The sequence below is a fragment of the Mytilus edulis genome, chromosome 12 (assembly GCF_963676685.1).
Source record: "Mytilus edulis chromosome 12, xbMytEdul2.2, whole genome shotgun sequence".
In the NCBI taxonomy this organism is placed as follows: domain Eukaryota; kingdom Metazoa; phylum Mollusca; class Bivalvia; order Mytilida; family Mytilidae; genus Mytilus; species Mytilus edulis.
Window position 1 is genome coordinate 51238754 of NC_092355.1, and position 20255 is coordinate 51259008.

The window sequence follows — 20255 nt, forward strand, 5'->3', positions numbered from 1 at the left end:
AATTCTTTAAATTTGAATTGGATACCTCCCTTACACTGCTTTTAAATTGTCTAAATTGTCCTTAAACCAGAAAAAAAACTTGTTCCCCCCTGTTGTTACCCTAATTGCTAAATAATTTAAGCCATAACCCCCCATAACTATCCCTTTGTAGTATGGAATCTTGTAATATAATTTAAGAGAGGTATATACACTTAAACAAAATTTATTGACTGTAAACTACAACAAGTTATTGTCTGGAAACTGGAAAAATGCTTGTTTTTTGCCCTTTTAAGACCCCTAATTCTTGCATGAATTGGACAATAACGCCTAAACTCATTCCCAGCCTTCCTTTTGTGATATAGAACTTTGTGGTACAATGTCAGAGAGATCCATACACTAACACACAAGTTATTGTCCAAAAACTACAAAAATGCTTGTTATTGGCCCCTTTAGGATCCTTAATTCTTAAGTGTTGTCACCATAGATCCCAAAATGAATCCAAAGCTTTTACATGTAATATTAAACATTGCGGTACAATTTCAGAGCAATTGAAATGTACTTATTCACAGGTTATTATTCTGAAAGTCGAAAAATGCTTGTTTTGGGACCCCTAATTCCTAAACCGGTGGGACCATCATCCCCAAAATCAATCCCTATCTTTCTTTTGTAGTATTGAACATTTTTATCAAATTTCAAAGAGATCCATTTACGTAAACTAAACTTATTGTCAGAAACCAAATGTGTCTTCAGACGCTGCAAATGACAAGGATATGCCGCAGACAATGACATCATATCATTATACGATCCAAAAAAAATGTTTGCGGTCATATAAAAAGACATTTATTAATAACACAATCAAAACACAAGTTCTTTTGGTGGAGGTCTTGTTGGAATTTTTCCAAGGGTAAACGTAGGTGCTTGGAATGCTTCCAGTTCCTCTTTTGTTAAATGATCCAACGATGTATATTTCTGACTGTCTGAAATACTACTAGCTGTTGTTGGGGGGAAAGCATGTGGTGATGCCCCACCTGAGGGAAAAGCAGAGGGTGAAGGCCCTACAGTAGAAAAACCACTTGCAGATGGTTGTGCTGTAAAACTGCCAAATGCGTTGGCTGCAGGAGCTGGTGCTGGTTTTCCAAACAATCCTGTGGACTGTGTTTGACTTGTAAAAGGACTTGCTCCAAAACCAGACTGGGCAACAGTAGGAACGCCACCAGATGTAAAGTTACTAGCTTCATGACCAAAGGATGACGATGCTTGATTTTGCCCTGCACCAAAGGCCAGCGGTGAAGGTCCTGTTTGAGTACCAGAAAATGCAGCACTGGTACTTCCTAAGGTTCCTGCTGGAAAAGCTGAGGTTCCAAATGTAGCTTGTGATCCAGACTGAGTTTGAATATTTGAAGCACCAAATGGTTGTGTCCCAAAAGCTGAACTTGCAGCAGTAGCACCAAGTGGACTTGTGCTTTTTGTACCAAACGTGGAGCTTAAACCTGTTGCACCAAATGTAGAGCTTGAACCTGTTGAACCAAAAGTTGAACTTGAACCTGTTGTACCAAATATGGAGGATGTACCAAGTGGACTGGCACCTGAACTTCCAAATGCTGAACTTGTACCAGCAGCAGAAAGTGGACTGTTGCCCGATGAGCCAAAAGCATTAGCAGAACCAGTTGATCCTAATGAACTTGATGAACTTGAAGATCCAAAAGATGTCCCTCCAAAGGCTGATTTAGAATTACTAAATAGTGATGATGAATCTACAATAAAAACAATTATTTGTCTTAAATATGAAGTAATTTCATTTGTTATAAAATATGTATTCGCTATTTACATCTGGATACATCTATTTTACTTTCATATCTTCATGAGTCTATAATAAACAAGAATGTGTCCTAAGTACAGGGATGCCCAATCCGCACTATCATTTTCTATGTTCAGTAAACCGTGAAAATGGGGTAAAATCTCTAATTTGGCATTAAATTTAAAAAGATCATAAAATAATTATCATAAGGAACATGTGTACTAAGTTTCAAGTTGATTGGATTCAACTTCATCAAAAACTACCTTGACAAAAAACTTAAAGTAATACCTGGAGCTGGACGAACGGACGGATGAGGGACGAACAGATGCACAGACCAGAAACCATAATGCCCATAAATGGGACATAAAAATGTTTCTTGTTTCTCATTTTTCATATAGATTAGACTGTTCATTTTCCTGTTTGAGTGGTTTGACACTAGTAATTTTTGAGTCCCATGATAGCTTACTCTTCAGTCTGAGCCAATGCTCTGTGTTCAAGACCATACTTTACTATGACCTATAATGTCTTTTTGGCACTCATACATCTTCTTATATCTATACAATGGAATAGTTTTATTTGTAAAAAAGACACATTTGCTATTTTTTAATAGTTTGTCAATGTTAAATCATTTTCACATTTTAGGGTGAACATCTGCAAATATAGACATTGGAATTTTACATTATAATACATGTATTTATAATCTGATATTACGTGTATTATAATACATGTATTTATAAGTAATACTTTCTTGCATGCACTTATATTGCATTAGTGTTGTTACCAAGTATTCTCTGTTGGAACTGCAAACCCGTACGGCTTGTCAGAGTTCATATCTTCAGTTGGTGGGAGCATAAGTGTGAGCTACCAAATGATGTCTTCAAATGACCAAATATTTTCATAAAATAAATTTAACTAAATTTACCATCCATGATTTATATGTATCTTAACAGAATAAAAAAAGGGATATAATACAGTTTTCATAAATTTTATATTTTAATTACATAATACTCACTTGAACTAGATGATCCACTTCTGCTAAAAAAAATAATCTTTTAGAACTGAATAATTTAAATTTAAATATAATGCTACTTCTGATTGGCAGATAGTGCTAGGTCTAATAAATAGCTCATAGATATAATTGTCATGTGACCGTGGCGTCATCAACATTTTTTCATGATTAACTTCAGCTTAAAATAGAAATAATCAAATTAGGGAATGACTACAATATTTGTTTTGTCGATTCTAAATAACAGAAAAAAATGTGGTGCACACACATCAAAATAAACTGCAGTGTGCACCACATTTTTAATGTTATTTCTACATAGACAAATTTTGTTTACAGTCTTTCTTTAATTAAAAAAAAAAAGTCTTGTGATATAGATTGAAAAGTTACATATACACCCAAAACTTGATAAAACATATGAAACTGAGCTACTGCTCACTGATGATACCCCTGCCGAAATATTTGGATAAACAGGAAGAATCTGAAAACGCATCACACAGTATAGCTTACTTATATAAACCCTGAAACCAAATTTCAGAAATCCTTGTAATGTAGTTCCTGAGATAAATGTGACAAAAATTTTCAACTTGGCTATCATGTGTAAAATGATACAAGTGTTTGGTAAACAGGAAGATGTTAAATGATGAAAATGAAAATGCATCACACAGAATAGCTGACATTTTTAAACCCTGAAACCAAATTTCAGAAACCCTTGTATTGTAGTTCCTGAGAAAAATGTTACGAAAATATTCAAGGGATTGACAAACTGACGGATGGACAGACAGAGGTATACCCCCACTTTTTTAAATAAACTTATACAAACAAAGTTTTACAAAGGTTTTTATAAGGAGAAGTTTACTTAGAACACAGTGATCGTCCTTTGAGTGGCTAACATGCAAATGTTTTTCATACCTCTTCCCTATATATATATATATATATATGTTCATGTTTAATGTCTCAAATAACAAGAAAGGGGATTTAATCATATTGTAAACAAGAATGTGTCCATATTTCAGGGATGTTCAGTGGACTGTGAAATTGGAGTCAAAATTCCAATTTGGCATTAAAATTAGAAATATCATATCATAGAGAACATGTGTACTAAGTTTGAAGATGAAGAGACTTCAACTTCATTAAAAAATAGCTTAACCAAAAGCTTTAAACTGAAGCAGGACAGGCAGACACACAGAATGAAAAACATAATGCCCATACGACATCAGTTGAATATAAAAAAGTTGGAGTCATGCATTTTGAATTTTAAGTCCTGTGAAAAAAATAAGTATGTTATAAGCTGTCGAACAATTCATGATTACTTTTAACAACATAAAATTATCCATATTGTTAGTTATAGAGGTAACAAAGTTTTCTCTAATTTGTTATTAGTTGTCCAAAAAGTAGGACACCAAACATTAAAAATATAAATAAGTAAGCTTAGGTACAACGTTTTAAAGATATGAATTTACTGTCCAAAAGAAATACTTCTAAATAACTGGTTTTTGGGCTAAGTTAATTTGGCTGTACTAAAGAGCCCCATTTTGCTTTTGCTCTATTTTCGGCCTTGCCAAGATCAGATGTACATTTCATATTGGGTCTATGTTATAGGCTTGTAAAAACAAGAAGATAAACTTAACATAAGTAAAACATCTTTGAACTGAAGAAGAGAATTGAGGGCTTCATAATGAATATCAAATATCATGTATAGGTGATACCGTTTTGAACAAAACCCACTAAAATACACACTCATGACACTGAAAATGGGCAAAATTTCATGTTATGTTGTTTCATTTAAAATTACGCTGTTTTTATCAATTGATAGTTAGTAAGTGAAGTTAATTTGAACTACATTATTGGTTCACTGTTATAGACAATTTATTCATCTTTCTTTTACTGGTTGTTGCAACAAAAAATCTTCAGTGGTTACAAAGTTATGATAACAAGTGGAATACTATATATGCGTTTGTTATGAAATTTTGTACTTTTGTTTTTAGCTTGCTCAGTGTAGTGATAAAAGAGAAAAAATAATCAAATTTATGCTATTATCATGATTATGTGTTTTGTTTTCTCTAGTATATACATTAATCAAAAACTACCTCATATATCAATATTGCAGTACCCTAGCTGGAGATATATGCCATCAAAGTTGGATATACAAATAAATTGAAAAAATGTCTTGTCCGTAGACATGCATTCCCTAGTAAACTGGTATAATAACATTAATGTTGCATTGCTAAATTCCTGTTCTTTTGTAGATATGAAAACACTACTTACATTTTTTTCTACCATCTATTAATAGAGGAAGAATTTGAAAATTATGTCAGAATGTCTTGTCCGTAGACATGGCTTTTTATCAATATTGCTTGGCTTTATGGGTCTAAATTAGTCGTATGTGTTGTTTAAACTTAAAAGTATCTTATTTTTAATTAATAAATGGTAATTTAAGTGTTCTAATTTTTTATAAAATTACTTTACAGGAGTGGATTTTAAAAAGGGGCAGATTATCAGTCATAAACATGATAAAAAGCATACCTTATTTTACTTCAATATTTATATATTCCAGTTGCTGCAAACCTTTAAAGATTAACTAAATTAAATGAAGAGATAGCATTTCTCTCGCTCTGACTTTATCTTTTGCATTTCAGTATTACCAGCATATGAGGAAGTGTCTACGGACAAGACACTTGTACATAACAAGTATTAAATTCAATTATGTGTCTGCTTTGGAACTTCAATTTTATTTATAGGTGATGAAAGTTATCTATTCAAATTAAAACTCAGTATTTTCAACATAAACATAGTCACAATTAATTCTAACAGATCTGTTTTTTAACTGAAATTGTCTTGTCCGTAGACATTACCACAATATATTTGTATCCAATTTCATTGAGTTTAGCCTAATTTGATAGATAAAATGTATGTTATTTTTTCAAGAGAACACATTCAACTGTCAAAATTGAGTTTTAATAATAGTTTGATTGTTTTAAACAGTCAGATATATGGATTTCAGTTAAAAGAATGTGTCTTCATTTTGGCTTAATCAATAAATTATTGAGATATTTATGGGTACATTTTTATATTTTCCAAAATTTAAAAAACACAACTTAAAATTTAATCGGTAACTTTTAATCTTAACTTTAACAATCATCTTTGAAAGCATTTAATTGAATATCAATAAAATGTCTTGTCGGTAGACATTATCACGATGTATTTGTTTCCATTTTCCTCCAAGTTAAGCATCATTTCATAAATAAACCTGATAAAATGTATGTTTTTTTTTCAAGAGAACACTTTCAACTATGTCAAAAATTAGGTTTTAATAATGCATTTCATTAAATATGAATACAATGTCTTGTCCGTAGACGAAACAGATAAATTGTATTGCTAGTTTGATTGTTTATTGTAAGAATATGTATAAAGTTATTTTAATGTTCTATACACCAAAAGAAAGGGGTTTTTTTTGGAAGTTTTGTTATTTATGGATTAGTTTAGGTATAGTTTGATCAGATAAGATTAGTGATCAAAGAAAGCTACTGTTGTTTGAAATAACTGTGAGTTAAACATGTTCTTGTTAATATTTTTTTAATTAAAATGTTTGATATTCAATAATTCTAAACATATTTTGTTGTCTTTGTCATTGACCAAAAATCTGACACTGGTGACCATGTCTTGAAGGCAACCATTAAAGAAAATTATGCAGTTTTTAAACACCATTTATTTAATAATCAAAGTGCTGGATAGCACCTCTGGAAAGTTTGCAACTGTATATGTGTATTATTTCAAATAGGTCATGTAGGTTATAGACATGTATTATTTCAAATATGTATTTAATCACAGTTTTGATTTTTCAAACTTAACCATTGTCTCGCCAGCAATTTCTAAAATTCACTTTTTATGCCCCATTTATGGGCATTATATTTTCTGGTCTGTGAGTCCGTTCGTCCGTCCATCCTTCCGTCCATTGGTCTGTCTGTCCCATTCAGGTTAAAGTTTTTGGTCGAGGTAGTTTTTGATGAAGTTGAAGTCCAATCAATTTGAAACTTAGTACACACTACAAAACACAGTGATCATCTTGGGTCCGTGACTGAATTAAAGTATATAACTATGCGTAAGCCTTATTTTAGTATTGGGATTGTCATCTGATAAAGTCATGCCGATTATAAGATGCAAAGTTTTCTCTGCTTTCAAAATCTTTCTGTTTGAATCGGTCGACCTGAACTTATCAATTATTGGTAATATTAATTATTTGGAAAACAAAAGGTCCTGGAATGGAGTATTTTTTAATCAACAGCATTGTGCTATATTGGATATATATAAAATTGAATTCTATGATTTGTCGTTTTTACCCCATGACTGCTGACAAATTGGACCACGTTATTTTAGTATTACAGATGTTCCCTATGATATAATCTTTCTAATTTAAATTCCAAATTAAGAGTTTTTACTCCATTTTCACGGTCCACTGAAAATGATTTCAGATGGGGCGTGCGTGTACTATGGACACATTCTTGTTTTATATATCTATTCTTCTAAATCTAAAGACCGTTTTTATGTTCACCTGATAAATGTATAACCGAAGAAAGCTACAAGTCAAACTTATATATAAGGGTATATATATACTTGATAGGGTATACTGAAAATTGGTTCAGGCAAACTAAAGTTAGAGAAAGGGACGTACATACTTACAGAAAAAACAAGGATAAAACTCAATATGTTTGGGGAATAACAATTGAAGTATGACCTCAGGAAAAAAAAGTTTATATACACTAGATTCATACAATGTTGATCTGAGGTGCTTATAACCCTACAACCCGTTTTAGCTGCTGCTGTGTAATAACCATTGAGGCAATCCCATTTGAGATTTTTGTTTTAAGCCATTTATTTGATATACTAGTAATCATTGCATCGGTGTTAGGACGACACATTGTTGATTATAGGTCAATCTTAAAGAATCATACTGCCCCAGGTATAAAGTGCAAGGATAAATTTCTGGATCCGCCACTGCGTTGTTAAGCACTAAGAAAGTCATTTTGCTAGTACATGGACCAACGTTATTAAATCAATTTAATAATTTCTACAGCACTTGTCTTTAGCTTGATCTAGGTTTTGATACACTGAACTATAATATTCTCAGAAGTAGATGATGACTCGATTGCTTTTAAATTATACAGATGCTATGATACTAATTGTCATTAAAACGTTTTTCTGTTGTCAGTTTGATACACTTGAGTATGCTGAACGAGTGAAGGTCCTTATATCCACATTGGAATGTGAAACAGTTAGTATTTAAATAATGGAATTAAGTTTTCAAATGATTTTTTGCATCAAAATTTTCAGATCGATGTCAGTTTGACAAAACAATGCACTTTTCTATTAAAGCCGGTATTTACCTTAACTCATTCTTGGCGTGAGACATAAGCCAGTTAATTATTGATTATTTCATATTCTACACCTGTGTATTGTTAAAATAAATCAAACCATTATCACTTGTCAATTATCCGACAACTTGGTCAAATATCAACTTGCTCGCATACTGGACTCTTTCGATACACTCGGGCTTTTACTTATTCAATAATAAACAGTTGTAAATATCGTACAGAGAAAAAAATAGTGCGGGAAAATGTTCATTCATAAAATATTCATGAATGAAACGCTGTCTCGCGTAGATTTCTTTTGATTTTCTCTTCAGCCAATGGCCGATCCGCAAAGTAGTGTTTGTGATACTTATTTTTAAAATGAAGTTAAATTCATCTGAATTGTCTGTGAACATTCATTCCTTTTTTATTCAAGTTGTAATCTTTTCAAAAGACTTAGAGTAGCAACTCAAAATATCCAAGAATCAGAATTCGAACACTAGTACTACATTATCTTGGAGCAGAACATTGCAATAGTCTGTCTCACCTGTAGTTGAGGCCGACGCCTATGGAAAGTAGCTATAGCAAGCTATAGCAAACTTTCCAAAAATATTAAACATTTCTTCCAATATTTCTTATATAAATGCTTCCAGTGTTAGCCTAACTATGGCAATTTTTCATAATTTAAACCATTTCTGTACCAAAATATCAAAAGAGTTTTTTCCTGATGTGATATTCATTTTTAACTTCATGTGAAACACAAAATGTACATCTGATTGTGGCTAGGCCATAAAACAAAATGTATTGGTATTTAAAGCTTTTAGAAATGTTAAGTCACACGTATTAGTGTTTCTGATGAAGGTATGGACTATCAAAAACATGTGTGGTGAACAGATTTTTTATTACCCTTTTTTTTTAACATGATACAAAAAAAAATTGCTTCGCTGAGCGCAGCAGGATATGACTGCAGAGATCCAACCCTGAACAGTTGGGGCAAAAATGGACACAATATTCGTGCTTGATACAGGTCTGCATTTGGATTGTAATTAAATATTTGATACATAATACAATGTAATAAGTTTCTGACACAGAAAACTGTCAAAGAACTAAGAATTGGTTATAGGATTAGAATTTGTATTAATATTTTTGCTTTTGTGCAATACACTATGCTGTTGTGAATTGACCCCCCCCCCCTCCTTAATCCGCATTTCTAAAAATATATAACTTTTAAAAACAAGTGAAACTGCCAGCTACTGCTCACTGATGATACCCCCGCCGCAAGTGGATAATATTAATAGTGTAAAAATATGCAAGTGTTCGGTAAACAGGAAGTTGTCGTGTGATGAATCTGAAAAGGCATCACACGGTATAGCTGACTTATATAAATCCTGAAACCAAATTTTAGAAATCCTTGTATTGTAGTTCCTGAGAAAAATGTGACGAAAATTTTCAACTTGGCTATCATGTGTAAAATCATACAAGTGTTCGGTAAACAGGATTCATCTGAATTGTCGGTGAACATTCATTCCTTTTTTATTCAAGTTGTAATCTTTTCAAAAGACTTAGAGTAGCAACTCAAAATATCCAAGAATCAGAATTCGAACACTAGTTCTACATTATCTTGGAGCAGAACATTGCAATAGTCTGTCTCACCTGTAGTTGAGGCCGACGCCTATGGAAAGTAGCTATAGCAAGCTATAGCAAACTTTCCAAAAATATTAAATATTTCTTCCAATATTTCTTATATAAATGCTTCCAGTGTTAGCCTAACTATGGCAATTTTTCATAATTTAAACCATTTCTGTACCAAAATATCAAAAGAGTTTTTTCCTGATGTGATATTCATTTTTAACTTCATGTGAAACACAAAATGTACATCTGATTGTGGCTAGGCCATAAAACAAAATGTATTGGTATTTAAAGCTTTTAGAAATGTTAAGTCACACGTATTAGTGTTTCTGATGAAGGTATGGACTATCAAAAACATGTGTGGTGAACAGATTTTTTATTACCCTTTTTTTTTAACATGATACAAAAAAAAAATTGCTTCACTGAGCGCAGCAGGATATGACTGCAGAGATCCAACCCTGAACAGTTGGGGCAAAAATGGACACAATATTCGTGCTTGATACAGGTCTGCATTTGGATTGTAATTAAATATTTGATACATAATACAATGTAATAAGTTTCTGACACAGAAAACTGTCAAAGAACTAAGAATTGGTTATAGGATTAGAATTTGTATTAATTTTTTTGCTTTTGTGCAATACACTATGCTGTTGTGAATTGACCCCCCCCCCCCTCCTTAATCCGCATTTCTAAAAATATATAACTTTTAAAAACAAGTGAAACTGCGAGCTACTGCTCACTGATGATACCCCCGCCGCAAGTGGATAATATTAATAGTGTAAAAATATGCAAGTGTTCGGTAAACAGGAAGTTGTCGTGTGATGAATCTGAAAAGGCATCACACGGTATAGCTGACTTATATAAATCCTGAAACCAAATTTTAGAAATCCTTGTATTGTAGTTCCTGAGAAAAATGTGACGAAAATTTTCAACTTGGCTATCATGTGTAAAATCATACAAGTGTTCGGTAAACAGGATTCATCTGAATTGTCGGTGAACATTCATTCCTTTTTTATTCAAGTTGTAATCTTTTCAAAAGACTTAGAGTAGCAACTCAAAATATCCAAGAATCAGAATTCGAACATTAGTACTACATTATCTTGGAGCACAACATTGCAATAGTCTGTCTCACCTGTAGTTGAGGCCGACGCCTATGGAAAGTAGCTATAGCAAGCTATAGCAAACTTTCCAAAAATATTAAATATTTCTTCCAATATTTCTTATATAAATGCTTCCAGTGTTAGCCTAACTATGGCAATTTTTTATAATTTAAACCATTTCTGTACCAAAATATCAAAAGAGTTTTTTCCTGATGTGATATTCATTTTTAACCTCATGTGAAACACAAAATGTACATCTGATTGTGGCTAGGCCATAAAACAAAATGTATTGGTATTTAAAGCTTTTAGAAATGTTAAGTCACACGTATTAGTGTTTCTGATGAAGGTATGGACTATCAAAAACATGTGTGGTGAACAGATTTTTTATTACCCTTTTTTTTTAACATGATACAAAAAAAAATTGCTTCACTGAGCGCAGCAGGATATGACTGCAGAGATCCAACCCTGGACAGTTGGGGCAAAAATGGACACAATATTCGTGCTTGATACAGGTCTGCATTTGGATTGTAATTAAATATTTGATACATAATACAATGTAATAAGTTTCTGACACAGAAAACTGTCAAAGAACTAAGAATTGGTTATAGGATTAGAATTTGTATTAATTTTTTTGCTTTTGTGCAATACACTATGCTGTTGTGAATTGACACCCCCCCCCCCCCCTCCCTCCTTAATCCGCATTTCTAAAAATATATAACTTTTAAAAACAAGTGAAACTGCGAGCTACTGCTCACTGATGATACCCCCGCCGCAAGTGGATAATATTAATAGTGTAAAAATATGCAAGTGTTCGGTAAACAGGAAGTTGTCGTGTGATGAATCTGAAAAGGCATCACATGGTATAGCTGACTTATATTAATCCTGAAACCAAATTTTAGAAATCCTTGTATTGTAGTTCCTGAGAAAAATGTGACGAAAATTTTCAACTTGGCTATCATGTGTAAAATCATACAAGTGTTCGGTAAACAGGAAGTTGTCAAGTGATCAATCTGAAAAAGCATCACACGGTATAGCTGACTTAGATAAACCCTGAAACCAAATTTCAGAAATCCTTGTATTGTAGTTCCTGAGAAAAATGCAACGAAAAATATTTATGGGACGGACGGACTGACGGAAGGATAGACAGAAGTAAAACAGTATACCCCCCCTTTTTTAAAGCGGGGGTATAATAAATTGACAGCTAATCACCTCAAGACAATACAACATTTTCTGTATACACAATTTAAGTGTAAGGGAGTTTATCCAAACATATGATTTGTATTTTTTTTTAAATTGTCTATTAACAAGGAAACCATTTTTTTGCCCTAAAATTCCTAAACAGTTTGAGCCATATCCCCCAAAGCCAATCCTAACCATTCCTTTGTGGTATGAAAACTTGTGGTATAATTTCAGAGAGATCCATACACCATAATATTCCACAAGATATTGTCTGGAAACTAGAAAAATTCTTATTTTGGCCCTTTTTTTGCCCCTAATTCCTAAACTGTTGGGACCATTACTCCCAAAATCAATCCCATCCTTCCTTTTGTGGTTATAAACCTTGTGTTTAAATTTCATAGTTTTCTATTCATATTTACTAAAGTAATTGTGCGGAACCAAATGTCTTTGGACGATGAGGATGACTTGATACCAATATACGACTACAAAACATTTTGTGGTCGTATAAAAATGGAAAAGAAAAGACATCAGGAAGATGTTCATGACACAAATCATCCATGGAATTCTAGAATATGGTCAATGTTTCAATGTCATCACAATTTGATATATACCATAGCAGAAGTCAGGTACTGTGTGGAAATTACTGACTGATTAGTAAGAAAGCTGACAATTAACAGATTAAGGTCAGATTTTATCACACCTTAACACTTGAAGGGTTTTAAAATCACATCAGTGTTGACAGGCTAGTTATCACTATAAACATGATAAATGAACAATGTCATGCACTTGCATTGGCAACTGAGGCTCTGTATTAATGGACAAAATCTTCCAGGAAATACTACAAAATTAGAAATTGGACAAGATAGTTGTTATTCTTGATCTTTTCTTAACCTTTGTTTTAATGATGGAATATATTTCAAAATCTGAAGAGAGGTCAAGAAAGCCCCTTGTGTGCACAACAATAATAGTTTTTATCTTAAACATACTTGTTTTTGTTCAGTCTGTAATCTTCAATCATTGATATCTGTAACAGAAAAAAAATTATATATCCCCATTCAAATGCATTGATCATCAACATAAAAGGGGGGTTCCAATTCCTGGAACCCCCTTTGATCCGCCACAGCTGTTATATCAAACAGACACACATGGTACTGATTTTGATAATACGTGTAGTGATATTATTAATATGATTAAGATAAATTGTTGACACATTAATATGTTTAACCTGTCGACGACAAAGAAGTAGGGGCATTAAGGCCTAGATTTGGCCCAAGAAAATAAAATGTTTGATAACCATTTCAAATTGGCACATAATGTTTAGAAATGTGTAAGGTCAAGAAATATAAAAGAAAAACATAAAGATACATATCTGATGACGTCGCATTTACGTCACAATATGTACTATTTTCACAAAAACGATGAAAAATTACAGGCTTTATGCAGTTTTCTATCTTTATTTCCGTTATGGAAACATCCTGCGCAGCCAAGAAACAACAAAATAATTTAACAGAAGATCTATCATGTTTATTATAACTATTGGCATGATCCCACCAAATATAAAGTTGTTTCTTGGGTGCGCACATACTTTTTCAATCTAAACTATACTTGAAATTTGATGAAAAAAACAAGGAAAATCACGAAATTTAACAAAATATGCAAGTAAAGTCATGATTTGTTGCCATGGTAACTTGTTTGATGTCAAATTTGTATTGTTTTTCTTAGTACCTTATACCTAGCCTTTTCATCTAAATTTGGGTTTTTAATGTAAAATTAGAATAGAAGGTGAAAAAACCTTTGTGAGACCTCGAAATTGAAAGTATTATCCTTTTCCTTTATCAAAATATTGTTAATCAATTAAAAATCATCAAACAAATATTGAAATAATCTTGCTTTGGAACTGGTTGTTATTAAAGAGAAACAATTCAATCTCAATCTCAATGTGTTTAAATCCCAGGAGAGATAAATCTTGTTACACGAAGGGGTAGCTCATCCACTATAGTCTATTTTTAAAACATCTTTTAGATATTTATTTTGCTTTACCAAATTGTTTTATAATTAATTCCTCACTCTGTGCTCGCAAAGTAAACTTTATTAAAAATCCTGAGAATGTATTTGCTATGCAATTTTTGTGGTTTTGTGAAAAGATCGTTTGAATTGTGTGCCTTGATCATTGTTGATGCCATATAGTTGATAGTCATGATAGTAACAAATACGCATGGGAGTTCAAAAACGAGATGCGTGAAAAAAATTGCCATTTATATTAAAGCAAAAAAACCTGACTAGTAATTTTTGCATATAGGGGACAAATCAGGTTGTTTAATATAATTTGTCGAATGATGGGTTGTTAATGGGTGCGAGTCATTGGAACACTTTAAAGAGGTTGGACAGAATTATGGGAACTGTGGAATAAGAGGACTAGAAATGAGAATTTGATGGATGAAAGCTTGAGGCAGGGTGGTCTTAATCGTGAGAAAAGTTTGATAAAACAGGGATAATTCTTGTTGATGAAAAAATAAGAGTACAGGGGAACAGAATATGGAGTGAAGTAGGAGTTTGGGGAGGGAACTGGGAATCAATTCCCTGTGTCCACCAAATAACTGAAAGCCATTAAAGAAATAAAGGAGTGGGGTCTGACATGTATGTAAAAGGATCAATTATGCAGGGGATGCAGACCACAGATTGGTCTAATTTGACAACTGATAAATAAAAATACGATGGATGCCGAATGTGATAGCGCTATCTAAATAAATTAAATGAAAACAATATATATTTTTTTTTCAATAAGTACAATTTTAATTATGTAGACCTAAAGTAGAGAAATGTAGCATTGAATGACTCCAATAATTGAGCGCGCATCCGGCAGAGCACAGCTTCCAATGGTCGGACTGAATGTCAGTTCATAAACATCTCAATCATTCAATGTTGTTACCAACCATATACAGTATTAGCGTTGGCAGTCCTTGAAAAGCGTCATTGACTGCTTTCAATCAAACAACAGAAGGAAGTTTGTAACCAGCAATATTTTCAAACAACTTATCTAAAATGATTAAGTCTTTCAACAAAGGTTATAAATGATAAGAAACGATGCAAATATTGAATTTTAGAACATATATAATTCTCTTTAACAATGAAATCAAAACAGCAATATCTATATTATTTAACAAATATGTCCTAAATAGTGTCATGCAAATCGTTTAATATAGAAACACGCAATTTCTATTTTTAAACAAGGGAAATAACAATTACATGACAATCCTGTCTTCCAAATGAATTTAAAAACATTTTGTTTTTATAAACAATCATAACTAATTAGAAAGAAAGAAAAAAACACACATACACACTGAAAATAACATGTGTTTATGTTGCAACAACTTTATTGTTGATAAACAACTGCCAACCTGTACCAGAAACAAACAATGGTTTGGAACAAACTATACACCATAAACGACAACTCGACCAAGAATGTTACTCACATTTGTTGATAATGTAAACAAACATCGATTTACAAAAAAGCGGTAATATGTAGCAATTAATAACAATCAGAATGCTGTAGTAAAGATTATCAGGAAATTAATCTGGCTTGCCGCCCGGAGATGCCAATAAGTGATATTTTACAAAATCATGTTTTCAGGCCTAGGGACGTGATGAATTGTCCTTGCCAAAATTACAAATAATTCAGGTATCTAACATTTCTAACATATATTGATACCACGATAATACATTGATAATACTGCCTTGTTAAATATACCTTATTGTCAAAGAATGCAGCAATAATTATGTTGTCAACGGCCAAAGAAAAAATCGGGATGATCAAGCATGGAATTCCGGAAATTGACCGTCTCCAAAAATATTAAATTCTAAAATTGAGTTATCGTCCTTTTCGCGCCAGACGACTATTGAAAAGGCTATTATACCTTAGTGAAGTTTTCAGTAATTCAAGAATATGTATGATAATTTTAAAATATGCAGTATTTTATGGGCCATATACATGATATAAGGGCCTTATTCATGTTATTGCCCCTACTCCTTTTGGAAAAGACAATCTGATGGATACTGTAAACCAAATAATTTTGGTGAGCAAGTTATTTTTGTGTCTTTCATGAGCAGAAAAATAACATCATTTATATTATTTTACTTGTTTTTGTATCAAAAAATAATTTCAGCAATCTTTGCTCTGTTTTCTATATCCTGGTTGCCAGTTTTTTTAAGGAGGAAGATGGAAAACCATGAATATTTGATAGGAAAACTTCATAGCTGGCTGTTTGGTGTGAGCCAAGGCTCCATGTTGAAGGCTGTACTTTGACCTATACATGCTATAACGGTTACTTTTATAAATAGTGACTAGGATGGAGAGTTATCTCATTGGCACTCATAGTCAAACCACATCTTCTTGTATCAATTTGAATACTTTCAACACTTTTTATATCATGACTTAAAAGTCAAGATATTCAATCTGCAAACTTTGTAAGAAGTTTTTCTAAATCATTTTTTGGCAAATCACAGGAGTCCAAAAGAAGGACGATTACAAAAATACATCATCCTTTCCGATCTGATCTTTGAAATAAAAGCAACATAGTATGAACTTACTAATTTCTGTTTCAGTGTCATTGTCATATTTTTTACTTGAGATCTTTTCTGTTTGTATTCATTTACCAATGTTTCAGCTAGCTGAATCTGAAAAAAAACCCAGAAAAAATGAATTCTTAACAGTTTGAATGTCCTGAATATTCATGAAATATTTGTCAGTGGGTCAGAAATAAATATCTGTTTAAAATTTGCTGCTGTTAGTTTAATGTGTTTCCATGGGAAAAGTTAAACATTGTGTAGAATGCACTATATTTATCACCTGGTTACCCTTGATCCACCGGAAAAATACTTGAATGAGTTATTGTTTATATTAATAGAGGGTGGTGAAAGGTTATTTTCGTGCAACAAGATCGCTGTTTTTTTTAATTTCATGTTCAACATGTTTTTAGTTTTTTATTTGACGTTTAATCGTGCAAGAGGGGTGCCTTGTTCAACGTGTTCTGCTTATTTAATTTTACGTGCATCGTGATTTTCAAATGCTTATTTTGCGTGCTCTGTATTTTTCAAATAAATTTCAAACACTAGGCAGGGATCGTCGAGAAAAAAAATTGATTGAAACTTGTTTTTATGATAAGGCCGAAAGACCTTTGATGTTGTTACTTTATTTGCATTTCAAAAGTTCAGAAGATTGTTAAATACTTTTTCAAAAGATGTACGTGTATACATGTGAATATTAAATAGGGAATATTATGTAAAACAGAGGGTTTATATATGCAAGAGGACAGTGACTCAGTCACAAAAGAGTCACATTAAAGTCATCAAAAATATAAAAAATAGTTGGATATATTCATGATTTAGCAGTTTGACGAACACTATTTTTTATCATTGAGAGGGTTAATATTTCCTTAACATTATAGAATGTGATTAAAATGTTCAGCTGATTTATAGTGTAGTGTCATGTACCATCTTAGGTAGGCTGACAATTTGGCTCATTTAATTTTCATAAAATTTGACAAAATAATAGCTTTTAAAGCAAGCAAATTGTGGTGTTGATGTTTGTGCTATCAAGCCATCTGTAGTACTCTATACACAATTGATGAATGATCTTCTCCAATTCCTATACAAGTTTGTCATTTTTATAAAATTATACTTCTGGCTGAATCTTGGACAAAGTAAAATAGTCATAATGTAATTAACTAGGCAAAGGGAGATAACCTCAGTTAAGCTGAGATTTTAAATGCAAAAATTAAATTATAGATGTTCACTCCTCCATTGTCCTCTTTTATTTGAATATTTGTCAGACATTAGAAATCCTCTTGGTTTATCCATCTACTTTTCTTTTCCTTATCTTATTTCATATAGTTTTAAAACCCATATTGAAAATCTTATAAAATCCTTGTTATTTTTTTCAGTTTTTGGAAAACAGCTACGATGTTAATTATGTGAAAAATTTTCAGAGAATTATTTGGCCCCTAATTTGCAATGGATTATATCTCAAATACAAGCACACAGATCCATCATTTTTTTTTCTTTTTGAGTTCCGTTATTATAATATACTTTCAATTAACCTTTTAAAAAGCTTGTTATTTTGAAACAGAGTGGCAAACATCCTTAAACATGTTAAACATGTTAAATGTAAACTTGTTAACTTTTCCCCCATGTCCTGAACATATTTACTCATTATTTTTTTTTAAACATGCTGTTTTATAGCTTCTCTTGTTTTTGAAATATCTGCCAGAGAATTATTTCCCGCCAAATTTCCAATCTTATATCTTGTAAACAAGCACACACACCCTTAATACTTTTTCTGCTTTTTTGTTCTTTTTTTTTTTATATTATCTATATAAACACTCTTTAAGAAAACTTGTTATTTTCTAAACAGATTAGCAAAATCTTTAAGTTCTGTCTTACATAAGGCTGTATGTTTCCTGATTGCATTGCTTCATAGGCAGCTGTTCTTAATTCTTCTGGAGAGTGATCTGTGAATTCTGTAAAAAAAAAAATAGATAGGAAATGGATGTACTGCAGCATGATGAATAAAAAATAGTAGCATGTTTGTAATATAAGAATTAATTGTAACATAATATCTTACAACATTCTGTTGATCTGTAAATAGTTATGTCCTTGTGTTGACCTCTAAATAGTTATTTCCGTTGTGTGTACTGTATCATGATATTCAGTACAATTTTTTATAATGTTAATTGGAATAATCTCCCTTAAAAATACCATTGACTTCATAACAATTATTTTTTTAAGTAACTGCTTCAGTTCTAATATTTTTCATTTTTCACAGATTTTGATTAAATATCTAAATATGTTTGGTTGAAACTGTCCTAATATACTGAATAATTGAATTTGAATATAATAATATGTAATATAACAAAAAATCAGGATAAATTTGTTACACAGTGTGCAATTGTCCAAATATGGAATGTATCAGGTCAATTAAATTCATATCAGGTTTGATACATGTACATTAAAACATAATGTTGCAATTAAACGCAAAACACTACAAACATTCAATACAATACAGACAAAAAACAAATTGGCTAAAAGAAGAAACTTTGAAAGGCAGTAGCCATCAAAACACTATAGCTATAAACCTTTAATGAAAAACAGGCAAACCATTAACAAAAAGAAAACTTTGAGGCGGATTTATGGGGGGAGGGCTTTACTGTGAAAAGTTGATTATTTAGGGAATCACTGAAGCATGACCCAAGTAGGCCCCCTCTTAGCAGTCAGTGGGCCCCCACTTATGAAAAAATTCTGGATCTGCCACTAAAGGTAATAGTCCTAGAAACACTACCATGACTACCAACAGTCATGAAAAACAAACAAAACAAAACCTTAAAAAAATTTGAAAGGTAGTCAGTCCACAAAACAATAGAAAGAAAACTAGATATGGGCAATGCGCCTCCTTTTCTGCTTTGTCATTCATGAGTAAAGATCCACATATTTAAGATTTGACAGAACACGTTCTCATTTAAAATTAGATATTCTCATTAACGGTCATTTGTCATAATTCGTACTCAAATTGGTCGAATTATTGCTTATACGAAATACTCATGCAAAAACGAGAATAATATAAGAAAAACATGTTTTTATGCAGTTAAGCTGCATTATGCGAGCACCCTAGATTTGTGTTCTACCCAATGAATGCTGAAATACTTGCCACTGTTATTATCTAGCTCGCTACTATGTTATATATAACTAATTGAACACTTTTTTAATACTTTTTATTCTGGATTACAAAAAATATGACCAGAAAAACCTTAAATGATCGTCGATTTATCCAAAAGTTTTAAAGTTACACATAGGAAGTAGTGCTTATTAAGAATCCTTGTGTAGTTCATTATGACTTGTGCTTTTAGCTAAGATGTCAAAGAACAATTGAATGAAATATTTAATCGCCGAAAATCTCTTAAGACAAGTCGTTTAGATTTCCCAAATGACAAAAGTCGTAGGAATATTGTTTGTCATCAATACGTAGTACAACTACGTCAGTAGTCTATTATATAATAAGTTCAACTGTTCATGCTGTTGGCGGCAATTTCAAATTAGAAAAAGAAATTTTCGTTGCTTTTCAATTTGGAGGCAGGTGTGCAAATTAGCGGTGGTCAGAGGTCCGCGACCTTCCACTTTTGCAAGCGGAATTTCGAATAGGATAGTTGGTTTCTAGCTACGCCCGACGT

The 20255-nt window shown here is 32.1% G+C and overlaps 1 protein-coding gene across 2 annotated transcripts in view; it reads right to left on the reverse strand.

The window, feature by feature from the left end:
- Nucleotides 1-808: 808 nt before the first annotated feature.
- Nucleotides 809-20255, reverse strand: part of LOC139498738 (nucleoporin NUP42-like) — a 36986-nt gene continuing 17539 nt past the window's right edge. The window contains exons 4-8 of one of the 2 annotated variants that reach the window (XM_071287274.1): nt 18475-18551; nt 16624-16710; nt 13023-13060; nt 2790-2812; nt 809-1733 (exon numbers count right to left, since the gene is read on the reverse strand). In XM_071287274.1, the coding sequence (XP_071143375.1) occupies nt 835-1733; nt 2790-2812; nt 13023-13060; nt 16624-16710; nt 18475-18551 (1124 nt within the window). In that variant the 3' untranslated portion in view covers nt 809-834. The remainder of the gene's footprint in view (nt 1734-2789; nt 2813-13022; nt 13061-16623; nt 16711-18474; nt 18552-20255) is intronic. The other variant, XM_071287275.1, reaches the window with a different exon arrangement.